The sequence below is a fragment of the Gekko japonicus genome, unplaced genomic scaffold (genome assembly GCF_001447785.1).
Source record: "Gekko japonicus isolate JY-2015 unplaced genomic scaffold, Gekko_japonicus_V1.1 scaffold1031, whole genome shotgun sequence".
NCBI classification, from domain to species: Eukaryota; Metazoa; Chordata; class Lepidosauria; order Squamata; family Gekkonidae; genus Gekko; species Gekko japonicus.
Window position 1 is genome coordinate 238362 of NW_015177041.1, and position 12254 is coordinate 250615.

The 12254-nt window shown below is 59.1% G+C and overlaps 1 protein-coding gene across 1 annotated transcript in view; it reads left to right on the plus strand.

The window, feature by feature from the left end:
• Positions 1-12254, plus strand: part of C2CD2L (C2CD2 like) — a 15158-nt gene that overhangs the window by 679 nt on the left and 2225 nt on the right. Inside the window, exons 2-12 of the mRNA XM_015428040.1 lie at positions 7-128; positions 4124-4219; positions 4866-4985; positions 5247-5357; positions 6366-6479; positions 6739-6850; positions 7643-7763; positions 8138-8202; positions 8898-9025; positions 9968-10130; positions 12055-12156. Of these exons, the coding sequence (XP_015283526.1) occupies positions 7-128; positions 4124-4219; positions 4866-4985; positions 5247-5357; positions 6366-6479; positions 6739-6850; positions 7643-7763; positions 8138-8202; positions 8898-9025; positions 9968-10130; positions 12055-12156 (1254 nt within the window). The remainder of the gene's footprint in view (positions 1-6; positions 129-4123; positions 4220-4865; positions 4986-5246; positions 5358-6365; positions 6480-6738; positions 6851-7642; positions 7764-8137; positions 8203-8897; positions 9026-9967; positions 10131-12054; positions 12157-12254) is intronic.

A 12254-nucleotide genomic window follows, 5' to 3' on the forward strand; every position in this document is an offset into this window, starting at 1 on the left:
CCGGAGCCCCCCGCCAGGCGGCCGGCGCCCGGGCCCTCCTGGCCGCCCTCTTCGCCTTCCGCGCCTTCCGCGAGAACTGGCGCCGGGCCTGGCTGCGCGCACTCAACCAGCAGGCACGGCGGCACGGGGTAAGGAGGCGGCGGCGGCGGGGGTGGTGGTGGCGGCGGCGAGTCCCGCGCGGCCCCGTAAGCCCCTGCTGGCCGGGGGGGGGCTCTTCGGGCCGTGCTGGGTGGTGGCTGGGGTGTCCGCTCACAGGCGGAGGGGGCAGGACGAAGCTCCCCTCCCCCTCCTCCAAGCGCCAGGGCTTTGCTGTTGCCAGCGGGCCGGTCAGCGGCTCCTCTCCTCCCAGTCATGAATAACCAGGAAGCAGCGGCCTTTCGGCTGAGTCGGCGCTCTGGTCGCCCCCGCCCCCCCCCCACCGCGCAGGTGTTTGTTTTGGCTCTTCTTCCTTTCCACGTGCAGCAGGCAGGTGTTCCCTTTTCCCAGTTCCGCTGATAGAAATGCTGGGCAGGGGGAGGAGGAGGAGGAGGAGGGCATCATTTGAACCCCAACCTCAGCCGCAACCCCAGCTTGGTCAGGGACTCGCCCACTTGGAGAGTCTGGGAAGTGGGTGCCCTCTCAGGTCGCAAACATGGGCCTGGTTTCCCACCTGTCCAAAGGGTGGACGCCCGAGTCAGTTTCCTGCTAGGTGTGCAGGCCACAAAATGGATGCAGTGGTTGCATTGTGCTGTGTTTGCTGCTTTGAATAGGAGAGGAATAACGATGCAGAAAATTCCATCTCTCCGTGGCAATGCATGCATGGCAGGCTGCGATATAATAAACACTCAAACCCCTATCCAGTGACACTGGCCAGAGTTTGGGAAGTGGGCAGGCATGGTTAGTGCCTGCTTTTGTCTCTGGCACAGTGAGATGACCAGTGGCCAAAGTCCAGTGGAAGGGAGGAAGGAAGGGAGTGATGCGGGGGGCACAGTTTGGAGCTGGACTCTACACCAGGGCCAGGGAACACTGGAAGCTTCGTAGAGATGTCCGGGGTTATTTTGTACTGTTAACACACATGTACACCAAAGCTCCTCCAGTCTTTGCCTGAGGCCCTGGGCACCCCTCTCCTGGTGCCTGGCCACACACAGACCCATCTCGCTGCCCTTCTGTGGTTCCGGGATCAGCATTCCTGTAGCTCTCCACCGCAGGATCCAGTTCTTGGGAGAGCCATACAGTAGTCTGTGGCCAGGTATCCCTTTCAGGGGGTGGCTTCTCAGGGCTGGAGTAAACACGGGATAAACAGAATCTTTTTGGGTCTTGGCTTCTCCGCTGTTGTGGGAGGTGGCTTTTGGAGCTGTGCCGGCAGCGTTCAGCTGTTCTGGTTTGGCTTAGCCGTGCTGCTTTGGTCGCTACACGTCTCAGTGCCAAAATCTGTCAGGAGCCGGGTCTGCATTCTCTTCCGCCACCGGTTTTCATGCTTTTGATTTTTGCTGGCTTCGATGTGTTGTAGGAAGCCATCTTGGAAGCAGACGTTATTTTTCATGTCGAATTTATTGTGTGTGTGTGTGGGGGGGGTGTCTCGTGTATATGGGACCTTCCTTTGGCTTTTGAGGCTGGTGTTCAGCTGGTTCAGTGAGCTCAGGTTTGTCCTTTGCTCAATAAATCCGGGCCCTCTAAGTGCTGTCCTGGCACAAGTGGTGGTGGTGGTGGTGGCCAGTGTTCCCTCTAAGCCGAGTCAGTGTGAGCCAGCTCACAGCTTTTTTAGCCTCCGGCTCACACGTTTTTGCCTCAGCCCAGGAAGGAGGGCTCCAGAGCAAACTGATTTATGCAGGAGCCAGATCGCCCGCTCACCCCTTTCATGCCCGTAGCTCACACCGTAGAATTTTGGCTCACAAGACCCTCTACAGCTTAGAGGGGGGAGCGTTGGTGGTGGTCTCTGTGTGGCAGGTCTCACTGAGCCTCCTTCGTGCCGGCAGAGGGGCAGAGTTCCTAGCCAGGCCAGTCCCCTGGGGCCCTCCTTGTGGCAGGATTCCGGGCCTCACCTGCTCCAGCCTGCCAAGCGGGGGACCAGGAAGAGGAACCCCACGTGAAAATGCTTCCCCCCACCACCTTCCTTGGACTTCAGGTTTGGGCTCAGTGGGGAGGGAAAGAGGAAAGAGGCCGCACACGGTTCCAGGGGGGACGGGACCCACAAGCCAAGAGATCTTTTCTGCCATGGGGTCTGTGTGCCATGGGGGGGCCAAGCCCATGCATGTGTGGGAAGGAGTTGTTGTTTCTGGGTTCCTTGTGCGTGTGGTTGGGGGCGGGGGGGAGAGAAGCATCTCATTCACCACGCCTGTCCCTTCTCTCGTTGGGCCCCAGCCAGCACCACGTGAAGGCGAGCCTTGACCCATATGGGTGTGTGTGGGGAGGGCCCCCTGCTCCATCCCTGCCGCAGTGCTGCCCCTTCTGCCACACGGAGGCGGGCATTCCAGGCCCCCGCCCGCTCCCATGGCAACTCTGCCTGTGCTGCACCTGAATGCCTTGGGCAGCCTAGGAATCCACAGCAATTGGCAGAGAGGGCCGAGCTGTTCTCTGAGTCACTCCACGGCCACCGGGCCAGCGGTGAATAATGGAGGAGCCCGCCTCTCCCTGCCGTTCCTGGAGACCCAGCTGCCGCCTCCTTCCACCCCCAGGTTTCCCTGGTTGCCAGGAGCTCCCCGGCAGGGCAAGCCAAGCCATTCTCCTCTAAAAACCCACCCTTGAGCGGAGCCTGCTCTGCCTTGTGTGGCTAGAACTGCTGCGTGCCAGGCAGAAATCCAGCCGGAGAAGCTGTCTCTGTCGCCTCTCCGCTCCGCAGGCTGGGAAAAGCCTCTCCTCTTGAGCGTCCCTGTCAGGCAGTGACGGCATCCCAACATGGGCCTCCTCGCCAGCCGGCCTTGTTTCTTCCGGGGATGCACCTGCCCTGCCTCTCCGGGTGACCTGCCGGCAGTGGCTCGCGGGGCGAAAACCAGACAGGGTCCCGGAGGGCGGTTTCCTTCCCGAGGCCCCTGAGCTGTCTTTCGAGCCCCTGCCGGCCTTTCAAGAGCAGCACAGTTTCCAGGCTGCGACCTGTCAGGAGTCCTGGCTGCCTCCGTCAGGCGGCTGGAAAGCTGACACCTGGTGGCGGGGGGGGGGGGGGGGTGGCTTGCTGGCCTCTCAGGAGCTGCCGCAGACCGACATGGCTCCCCACCTGCAGGGGCCTTCCAGGCTGGCGAGGGCAGGGGTGGCGTGCCAGGGCACGGAGGGGGGGCTCCGCCCGCAGCCCTTGCCTGGCCAGTGAGCTGCTGGATCTTCCCTTCCCTTTCCCCACCCCTCTTCTCTCCCTGCCTGTGTCCGGCCTGGTCCTGGCCAGGGCCCTCCTTGTGCGAGGGCTGCCCTCTCTGGACTGGGAGCTTCCTGGAGATTGGGGGGGCAGGGCCTGGGGGCGGGGCCGAGGGAGCTCGGCAGAGGTGGGATTCCATGGCGGAGCCCACCCTCCAAAGCGGCCATTCCCTCCAGGGCAACGGACCTCTCCAGCCTGCAGATCAGGTGTCGTCCCGAGGGAGGGGCCGTGGCTCAGTGGCTGAGCCTCTGCTTGGCAGGCAGAAGGTCCCGGGGTTCAGTCCCCGGCCCCTCCACAGGAAGAGTTGAGGCGCTAGGGGACGGGGAAGACTGTTGCCTGCCTGGGAGAGACCCTGGGGAGCTGCTGCCGGTCTGAGCAGACAGGACTGGCCTCGATGGACCGGGGTGTGTGTGTTCCTGACCAATGTTCCCTCTAAGCTGAGTCAGTGTGAGCTAGCTCATAGTTTTTTTAGTCTCCAGCTCACACATTTTGGTCGTAGCTCAGGAAGGAGGGCTCCGGAGCAAACTGATTGATGCAGTCGCCAAATGGCTCGCTCACAGCTTTAATGCCAGGGGCTCACAAAGTAGAATTTTTGCTCACAGGACCCCACAGCTTGGAGGGTGCACTGGTCCTGACTCAGTGGGAGGCCCGCGCCATGTGTGCTGATGTGCCGCAGCTGGCCTCGGGTGGGCAAAGCGGCCCACCTGCAGGTATGGCCTGTGTGGTCAGAGGCTCATGGTTCTCTTGTCATGGCGACCGGCAGCACAGTTTCGGTCCTAACCCCGTTTTGTTCTCTGTCAGAGCTCCATCCAGATTACCTTTGAGGACAGCCCTCAGCTGCTGCCCGGGGTCCACATCCGTCACGTGAGCTGTGCTGACCAGTCAGACCGCAGCATGGTGAGTGGCTCTCTCTGTCCCCCCTCCGTCTCTCCGATGGCCCTGGCGGTGGGCACAGGTTACAGGGGGGGCGATGGCATGGCAGAAGGGAATGAAAGGCCAGCCCCCCCCCCCCGCCAACGGAGCAGGAGCCCCGCATGATCTTTTGGCCCCGGCCTCCTTTGCAGTGATGGAGCTCCAGTCTCGGAGGCCCCCTTGCAGCCGGGCCCATCCGGTGTGGGGGTGTGGGGCAGTTTATTCTTATGGGGCAGCGAGGCAGCCGGCGACCGCAGCAGCTGTGCTCCTTCACTTGGGGTAAAGTGAAAACCTTCCTGCCAAAGGCCAGCCTAAAATTTGACGAAGGAGCCAGGGCAAGGTGGCCGTCGCAAGGAAGTCAGAAGGGGACTCTGAGAAAAAAGGGCACGTACCGTGACCCTAGAGCTGCCGACCCCCCAGATGTCCAAGGGGTAGATTTGTGTTAGCCGAACCCCGTCTGGACAGGCCGATCCCAGGGTCGGTCAAAGAGACGGGCGGAGGGAGCCCAGACGGTTCTCCTGCAGCTTCCTGCCTCCCGCCGCCCCCTGCCGGCGCTGCTCTTTGAGGTTTGCCTTTTGGGTGGTCCTTCAGGTGGGCACCATGACTCCCCCCCCTCTCCCTTGCTCCCCAGGTGTTATGTTGCCACCTTTCGGCCGATGCCATGCAGTTCCCTGTTTCGGTCACTCAGCAGTCGCCAGCTGCTGTTTCTATGGACAGCTACTGTGTCACCCTGGCGGTGCTGCAGGCCCAGGTACGTGCCGGGGCTGGGTGCCTCTGCAGGGGAGCTGGTTCCGAGGGCTGGCAGGCGGGCGTGTTTGTGGCTGGGCTGTGGCCGCCCCTGAGCTTGACTCGAGCCTTCCGTGTGTGTCGATTTGGGTTGTTTTAGCTCACTGGAAGGCAGCCGTACTTTACAGGCAGGGGGTTCGGAGTCCTGTCCCCCCCCCCAGCAAACAGCTTCACCAGTAGGGGTTCCTAATGCTAACGAGGGCTTTCTTCTGTTGGCCTGGCCCAGCTGGTGATACGTCTGGAGGAGGTGGAGGACGAAGGCCTGCTGGTGTCCTGGGCCTTCAAGGACAGGCCGGACTTGAACCTGATGGTGGCGCCGAAGTTTCAGCTCCATGACGTGAGTAAAGTGCCAAGGCAAGGGGGGTGGGCGACGAGGTGGGGGGCAGCCCTTCCCTGTCCTGGGGCTGGGGAGCACTGCGGACCCAACCCCCGTCTCGGCACCTGCATCCCTCGAATCCTCGCCTCGAGCTGGAGGAAGTCCGCGGCGCCTGGCATGTGGGTGCTGGTGAAGAACAGTGGGCCCTCCTCAGTGCTCCGGTGGCAGCCGTATCCCAGACTGGGTGCAGCCCGGGGCTTGCTGGCTGTGCAGACCAGACTGTGGCATGTGCCACTACTGGTGTGGCGGCGGTGGTGGGAAACGCAGTCACGTGGCCGCTGACGCGTGCCTCTGTGGGGTTTCCACGGCAAGAGAGGCTCAGAGGCGGTTTGGCGTTGCCTGCCTCTGCGTAGCGACCCTGGACTTCCTTGGTGGTCTCCCACCCCAGTACTAACCTCGGCTGATCCCGTGACGCTCCTGAGGTCTGACCGGATCGGGACCGCCTGGGCCACCTGGGTTATTTCCCTCCTGCTTTAGAAGACGTCTGGGTGGCTCGTGGCCAGTGGAACCCAGAGTAGAAGAGCTGGCGCCAGCCTTCTGTTCCACTTGCCCTCTACAGATGGGCGCCCCTCCTCGTTTCCCTGGCTTGGTGCTGAGCTGTAACGCAGCCGAGGTCTCAGCTCGTGGCCTGAGACACCTGCCTGTATGGGGAGGTGCTGCCTCACCTGCTGTGGAGGCGTTTTTGCCCATCTGCCCGGGCGGGAGGGGGGGGAGTGTGAGAGAGAGAGACTGCGTAAAAGGATAAAAGTTTTGTCCTGTACAGAACTCGGCAGGTGGCCGGTGCCCCATGCTTGACAGAAGCGGCCGTCTCTCTGCTCTCCCCCTTTGGAAGCTGACCGGGAGGGGCTACTGGGGCTCCCCCCCCTGCAGCAGGTGCCTCCTCGGCTCCGTTTGGGTAGCAAAGGGCCTCTCCGTGGGAAAGCCCCTCGGCCTGCCTTGCGTTTACCTCCTCTGCTGTGCTCCCTCCAGGACAACGATGGGAAGGTAGACCTGTCCACCATCAAGGATCTGATTGAGGACTCTGTCGTCAGCACTCAGCCGGCCATGATGGTGAACCTGGAGGCCTGCGTCGCTGGTGGCAAGGTGGTGAAACGGGGACCCTTTCCCAAAGAGGAGGGCGCACTACACCCCCCCGGGGGGCCTTGTGTGGATTGTGGGGTGGGAGACGGCCTCTTTGCCCCCCAAGCAAGGGGTCCCGGAGTGGGCTGTGTGTGGCCCAGGGCTGGAGGGGCAAGTCCAGGGCCCTGCTGGCACGCCCCCCCCTCCCCTCCCCAGCTGCGGGCTGGCCCTGTGGTTCCCTCCCTGCTCAGTGGGAGCCTCTCTTCTGCGCTTTCCTCCACAGGCGTCTTGTAACAAGCGCCTTCAGGGGTCCCCGTCTGGCGCAGCAGCTCCCATGCGCAAGCTGCTACTTCAGCACCTGCGGGCCCTGCGCCTGGACTGCGAGGAAGCTCAAGGTATGGCGGGAGGGGGGTTTCTGTCATTGGCCACTGCGGGGGTGTGTGCACTTTTCCTCTTGCAGTTTGGCAGCTCAGGAGTGGGGCGGGAAGGTCCGCCTGCTTTCTCTGGGGGGCAGAACTGAGCAAGGGGTGCCGGCAGCTCGGAATCCAGAAGTGCTGCGTGGGATGCTGGCTGGCTGGCTGGCTCTGTGGGGCTGGGGCTGTGGAGTCTTTAAGAGGAGGCCGTGCCTTCCCAGCATGCAGCATACTCCATGAGAGTACGAGCAGGGAGCAGACTGGAGAGCCGGTTGGGCCTGGAGGTGGAACGTGGGGGCTCAGGTCCCTGCTCCGCAACGGCTCAGTGAGTGGCCTGGGACAGTCTCCCCCCCTTCCCCCCCCCCATTTTCAGTTCCCTGCCTTCAAAATGAGGATGTTGACATCCAACATAGCAGGCTTGTTGTGGGGAGAAACCGCACAGCTGCAGTGGGGGCAGTACAGGGGCTGCACAGGGTGGGCAGCAGTGTTCCCTCTAAGCGGAGTGAGTGTGAGCTAGCTCACAGTTTTTTAGCCTCTGGCTCACGCGTTTTCGTCTTAGCTCAGGAAGGAGGGCTCCAGAGCAAACTAATTTATGCAGGAGCCAAATCACTCGCTCACAGCTATAATGCCAGGAGCTCACACAGTAGAATTTTTGCTCACAAGACTCCACAGCCCAGAGGGAGCATTAGTGGGCAGGCGCTTGTCCTGAAACACGCCTCCTGGGCACAGCCAGGCCTGTTCCCAGCATTTTGTGTTCTGTGCCCTTTCTGGTAGGCGGGCAGCTGTGCTGTGTGGTGGAGCTGGACAGCCCTTGGCAGCGGAAGCGAACCCAGGCGGTGCCGGCCAGCCGCTCCAGCCCCCCGGGCCAGGTGGAGTGGGCCGACAGACTTCTCCTGTAAGGAAGACGGAGCCTCACCTTTTGCACCTGTGGGGGGAGGGAGGGGGGCTGCCACTGGCCAAGGCCCCCCAAGGTTTGCCAGGGAGGGCAGAACCACCTCTCAGAAATCCCTTGTTTGCACTGGCATGGATGCCAGCGGATTTGGGCCTTGGCAGAAGACAAGGCAGAGGTGCTTTCCCGAAAGCATTTCCATATCCTGCATGCTCTCACCTGCTTCCCTGGAAACAACTTCCTTCTCCTGCAGAATCCTTTTCTTTTTGGGCTTTCCCCCCTGCTTTGTGGAGCACTATGGGGGGGGGGAGCCTGTAGGGATCCCTCTGAAGCCCGGATGCAGGAGCAGGAATAACCCCCCCCCTTGTCTGCCTGGGTAGGGAGCTCGGACCAGGAAGCAAAGAGCTGACGCTGAGTGTGCTCGGGAGCAGCAGTGCCGGCCAGGGTGAGTGTCCAGGGGGGAGGGGGTGGCAAGGAAGGCGGTCTGCTGGCGTGGGGCCCAGGGAGGGACAGCCCCCCCCCCACCCAGGGTTTGAACTGGGATGGCCAGGGGCTTGCTGCACAGCCAGGGGCCCAGAAGCATGAGGTTCTCTTGACCATGCCAGTCACTGCAAGACGTTGAGGCTGGCAGACTGGAAATCTCGTTTCAGGATCCTGTGCTTGGTGGCCCCACCCGCAGGCATGAGATGACCAGAGGCAGGGCCTTTCTTAGTGTTGGCACCTTGCCTGTGGACGGCTCGTTCCCTTGCTGCTTGCCAGGTGCCTGCTTGCTCTCTTTGAGGCACCGGGCCAAAGGGTGGCCTTTTTACTCAGGCCTTTCTAACGGGGGGGTGGGGGGGTTGTCTTTCAACACAGCTTTTATAGTTGGCAGAATTGTTTTATGACACTTGTTTTTAAACTGCAAAAAGTTTTGGGGCTGAGTTTTCTTAATTTTAATGGCACCTTGAGCTGGTTCTCTGGAGAGGTGGCAAGGGGACTTTTCTAGAAGGTCAGCGAGACGTGGCATGAATCGGCTTGCCTGCCTTCGGCGGGGGTGGTGGTGGTGAATATTTTTGGGTGTTGCACAAGTCCCTGCGGCGTGGCGTGGGGCAGGGAAGCGCTCGGTCCCGCGGTGTTCCCATGGCTGCTTTTCTCTTGCAGACACCCTCTTGGGGTTTGTCACAATCCGACTGAACTCTGCCTCCCAAGAGCCACGTGGGCAGCAGCAGTACCAGTTGAATCCCAGGGCTGGCAGGAGGCTGCCGCCTGCAGCAGCCCTGATGGTGGAGGTGAGGTGGGGGGGGGGGCTTGGGGTCTGTGCTGAGACACCCCCCTCCCCCCGGAAAGGGACCATGGTGCCACCGGGGTGGTCTCGTCCAAATGCTTCACGCAATTCCCTTCCCCGCTTTCCTTGTATCTGTGAAGTATCGTTGAGGTTCCACCTTCAAACAGAGATGAGCAGGTGCCAGAAAGACAGCGGGAGGGAGGGAGGGCGGGCTGCAGCTCTGCCCCCCAGCTGGTCTCCTGGGCCTGGCTGCTGGACTGACACGTGCTTACAGCAGCTTAAGGAAATAGATGAATTAATAGGAATCACTTATGACTGAACATCACACAAAGCTCCAAATTGTTTAAATTCATAATTTGTTCATTATTAAACATCCTTCTTCTTATTAAGCATCCTGTTGGTTATTTAATACATGCATGACATACATGACATTGATACATAGATAAACTGGGGACTTGCAGAAAACTCTACAATCCCAGAAAAGACTTCACAATTCCAATGGACTGAAAAGCATGATTTCTAAATGTCCATAAAGCAAGTAAATCCAGTCCTTAAGGCAAAAAATAAGCTGCAGTCGTAAATCCAGTCCTCAAGACTTAAAACAAACAATGATGAGCTGCAGTCGAAACAAACAATCATGCTTTTCTGTCCATTGGAATTGCAAAGTCTTTTCTGGGGTTGTAGAGTTTTCTTCAAATCCCCAGTTTATCTATGTATCAATTGTATTTTATGCATGTCTTAAATAACCAACAGGATGCTTAATAAGAGGAAGCATGTTTAATAATGAACAAATTATGAATTTAAACAGTTTGGAGCTTTATGTGATTTTAAGTCATCAATGAACTGACATGTCCAGTGGGAGCGGAGTGGGGCCGATTCTGCGGGGCACCTGCTGGGTCTGCATGCCGGCTGGTCTGACGACGTTTTTGCCTTTGGCGCCTCTTAGCTGCTCTACCAGGAGTCGCCAGAGCTTCAGCCGGCATCGGGGCTGCGCACCAGCATCACGCCCACCAAGAAGGTTGAGATGGACCGCACCATCATGCCTGACGGCACCATTGTCACCACAGTCACCACCGTCCAATCCAGGCCCAAAATGGACTGCAAGCTTGGTGAGGCCTGGGGCTGGGCCCTGCCTCTCTCTGGCTGGGCCTGCCCTGAAGAGCATTTGCCGGCCGCTGTGATAGATCCCTTCTCCCACCGATGGAGGGAGAGGAGCTGCAGCACTAGTGCAGGAAAGGCCGGGGTGCGTCTGTGTGTGTGAGGCCACAGTCCCAGTGAGTGTTGGAAGCCATGAGGGGAGGTGCTCAGAGCCGCACACACAACCTCTCCACTGGCTCAGTCTTCATCTGCAGATTTCGAGCAAACGTTGTGCTTACAACTGACACACCAGAGGTTCAGTGGGAAGGCGATGCACACGGGGACAAAAGATCCCAGCTTCGAGTATAAGCGAGTTTGGCATGGACTTGCTGAAAGCGAGAGGGAAAGAATGGGGCCATAGTAGTGGGTACCTCAATGAAAGTGTCCACCTGTTGTGCTGCAGTGATTAAAAAAAGGAAATTCTGTTTGGGAATTAGTAGGAAGAATACGGTGACCAATATTATAATTTCCCGGTACAGGCTTATTTGGAACACCCGGGTACGGTTCTGGTCACCGTATCTCAAAAGAAAAAGAAAAAAGGACACTGCAGAGCTGGCAAAAGTGCAGAAGAGGGCAGCCAAGATGATTCAGGGGTTGGAGCGCCTCTTCCCTGAGAGAAATGACTGCAGAGTCTGGGACTTTTTAGAAAAGGGACGACGAAGGGAGGACAGGATAGAGATTTAGGCTGATTTCCCACAAGCGCTGCTCCACGTGCTCTTCCCTTTTGCCCCGGTGGTACGTGTCAATTTTACACAAGCTGCTGCCGGCTGCATTTTGCCCCGCAGCTTCACGTGATTTCCCCCCTGTTTACTCAATCCTGTTTTTAAAGGATTGAGTAGACGTGGGGAAAATCGCATGAAGCTCCGGGGAGGGAGCAAAATGTGTCAGTGCAGCAGCTTGTGTGAAATTGACACCTACCATCGGGATAAAAGGGAAGAGCGAGCGTGGAGCAGCGCTTGTGGGAAATCAGCCTTATAAAATCACACATGGGGTGGAGAGAGTTGACAAAAAGAAATTTTTCCCCGTTTCCCAAAACACTTGAAATGGAGGGAATCCAGTGAAACTGATGGGCAGTAGGTTCAGGACAGACAGAAGGAAACACTACTTTACACCGAGAGTTATTAGAATGTGGAATTGGCTGCCAGAGGATGTTGTGATGGCCACAGGCATAGACAGCTTTAAAAGGGGATTAGATTCATGGACGAGAGATCTGTCAATGGGTACTAGCCATGGTGGCTGGGGGGCACCTCCACATTCAGAGGCACTAAGGCTCTGAATCCCAGAGCCAGGAGGCAACATCGGGGGAAGGCCTCAGTCTCTCTGCCCTGTTCTTGGCCCTCCAGAGCCACCGATTGGCCCCTGTGTGAGACAGGAGGCTGGACTAGATGGACCTTCCCTGGTCTGATCCAGCAGGGCTCTTGTTACATTCTTATCAATGTCTGTAAAGGGCGTGTTTGAAGGCTACTGCCCTTTGCCAAACTGCTGCTCCTGGTTCCCACCTGCTGTCCCCAGGGGCGTTATGGGTCAGGAGGTGCCACAGGGCTTGCCTGTTTGCCAGAGCTTGGCAGCGGGGGTTGAATGAATGGCAGGCATCTTTTAAGGGTGGGGGAGAGATTTGGGGTTTGCAGTTTTAGTTTCGGTTTGGGATGGGGGTGTTCTTAACTACTATCGTAAGCTGCCTTGAACCTCAAGGAAAGGCAGGATATACATGTTTTAATTGATAAATAAAAAGCGTAGTCCTTGCTCTGAGCAGCGGCAGCAGCAGCTCTGGGGACCAGGGCAGGCCGCCCGCCCTGAGCTCTGTGGGCCGGAGACGCTGAGATCGGGCAGCCGGGTGGGGAGGGAGAGGGTGGGCTGGGGCCTCGTCCATTGGTTCTGCCCCGTCCCGTCTTCCAGATTCACCCTCCAGGTCCCCATCAAAGGTGGAAGTGACGGAGAAAGTGACCACCGTGCTTCCGGAGAGCGGCTGCCCCAGCAAGGCCTCGCCCACCAGCAGCAGTAAGTCAGCCAACCAGGAGTGGCCTCAAGGCGGGAAGGGGCAGATGTCCCTCCAGGGGCACCAGAGACGGTCCCACCGCCCTTGGCACATGCTTGCT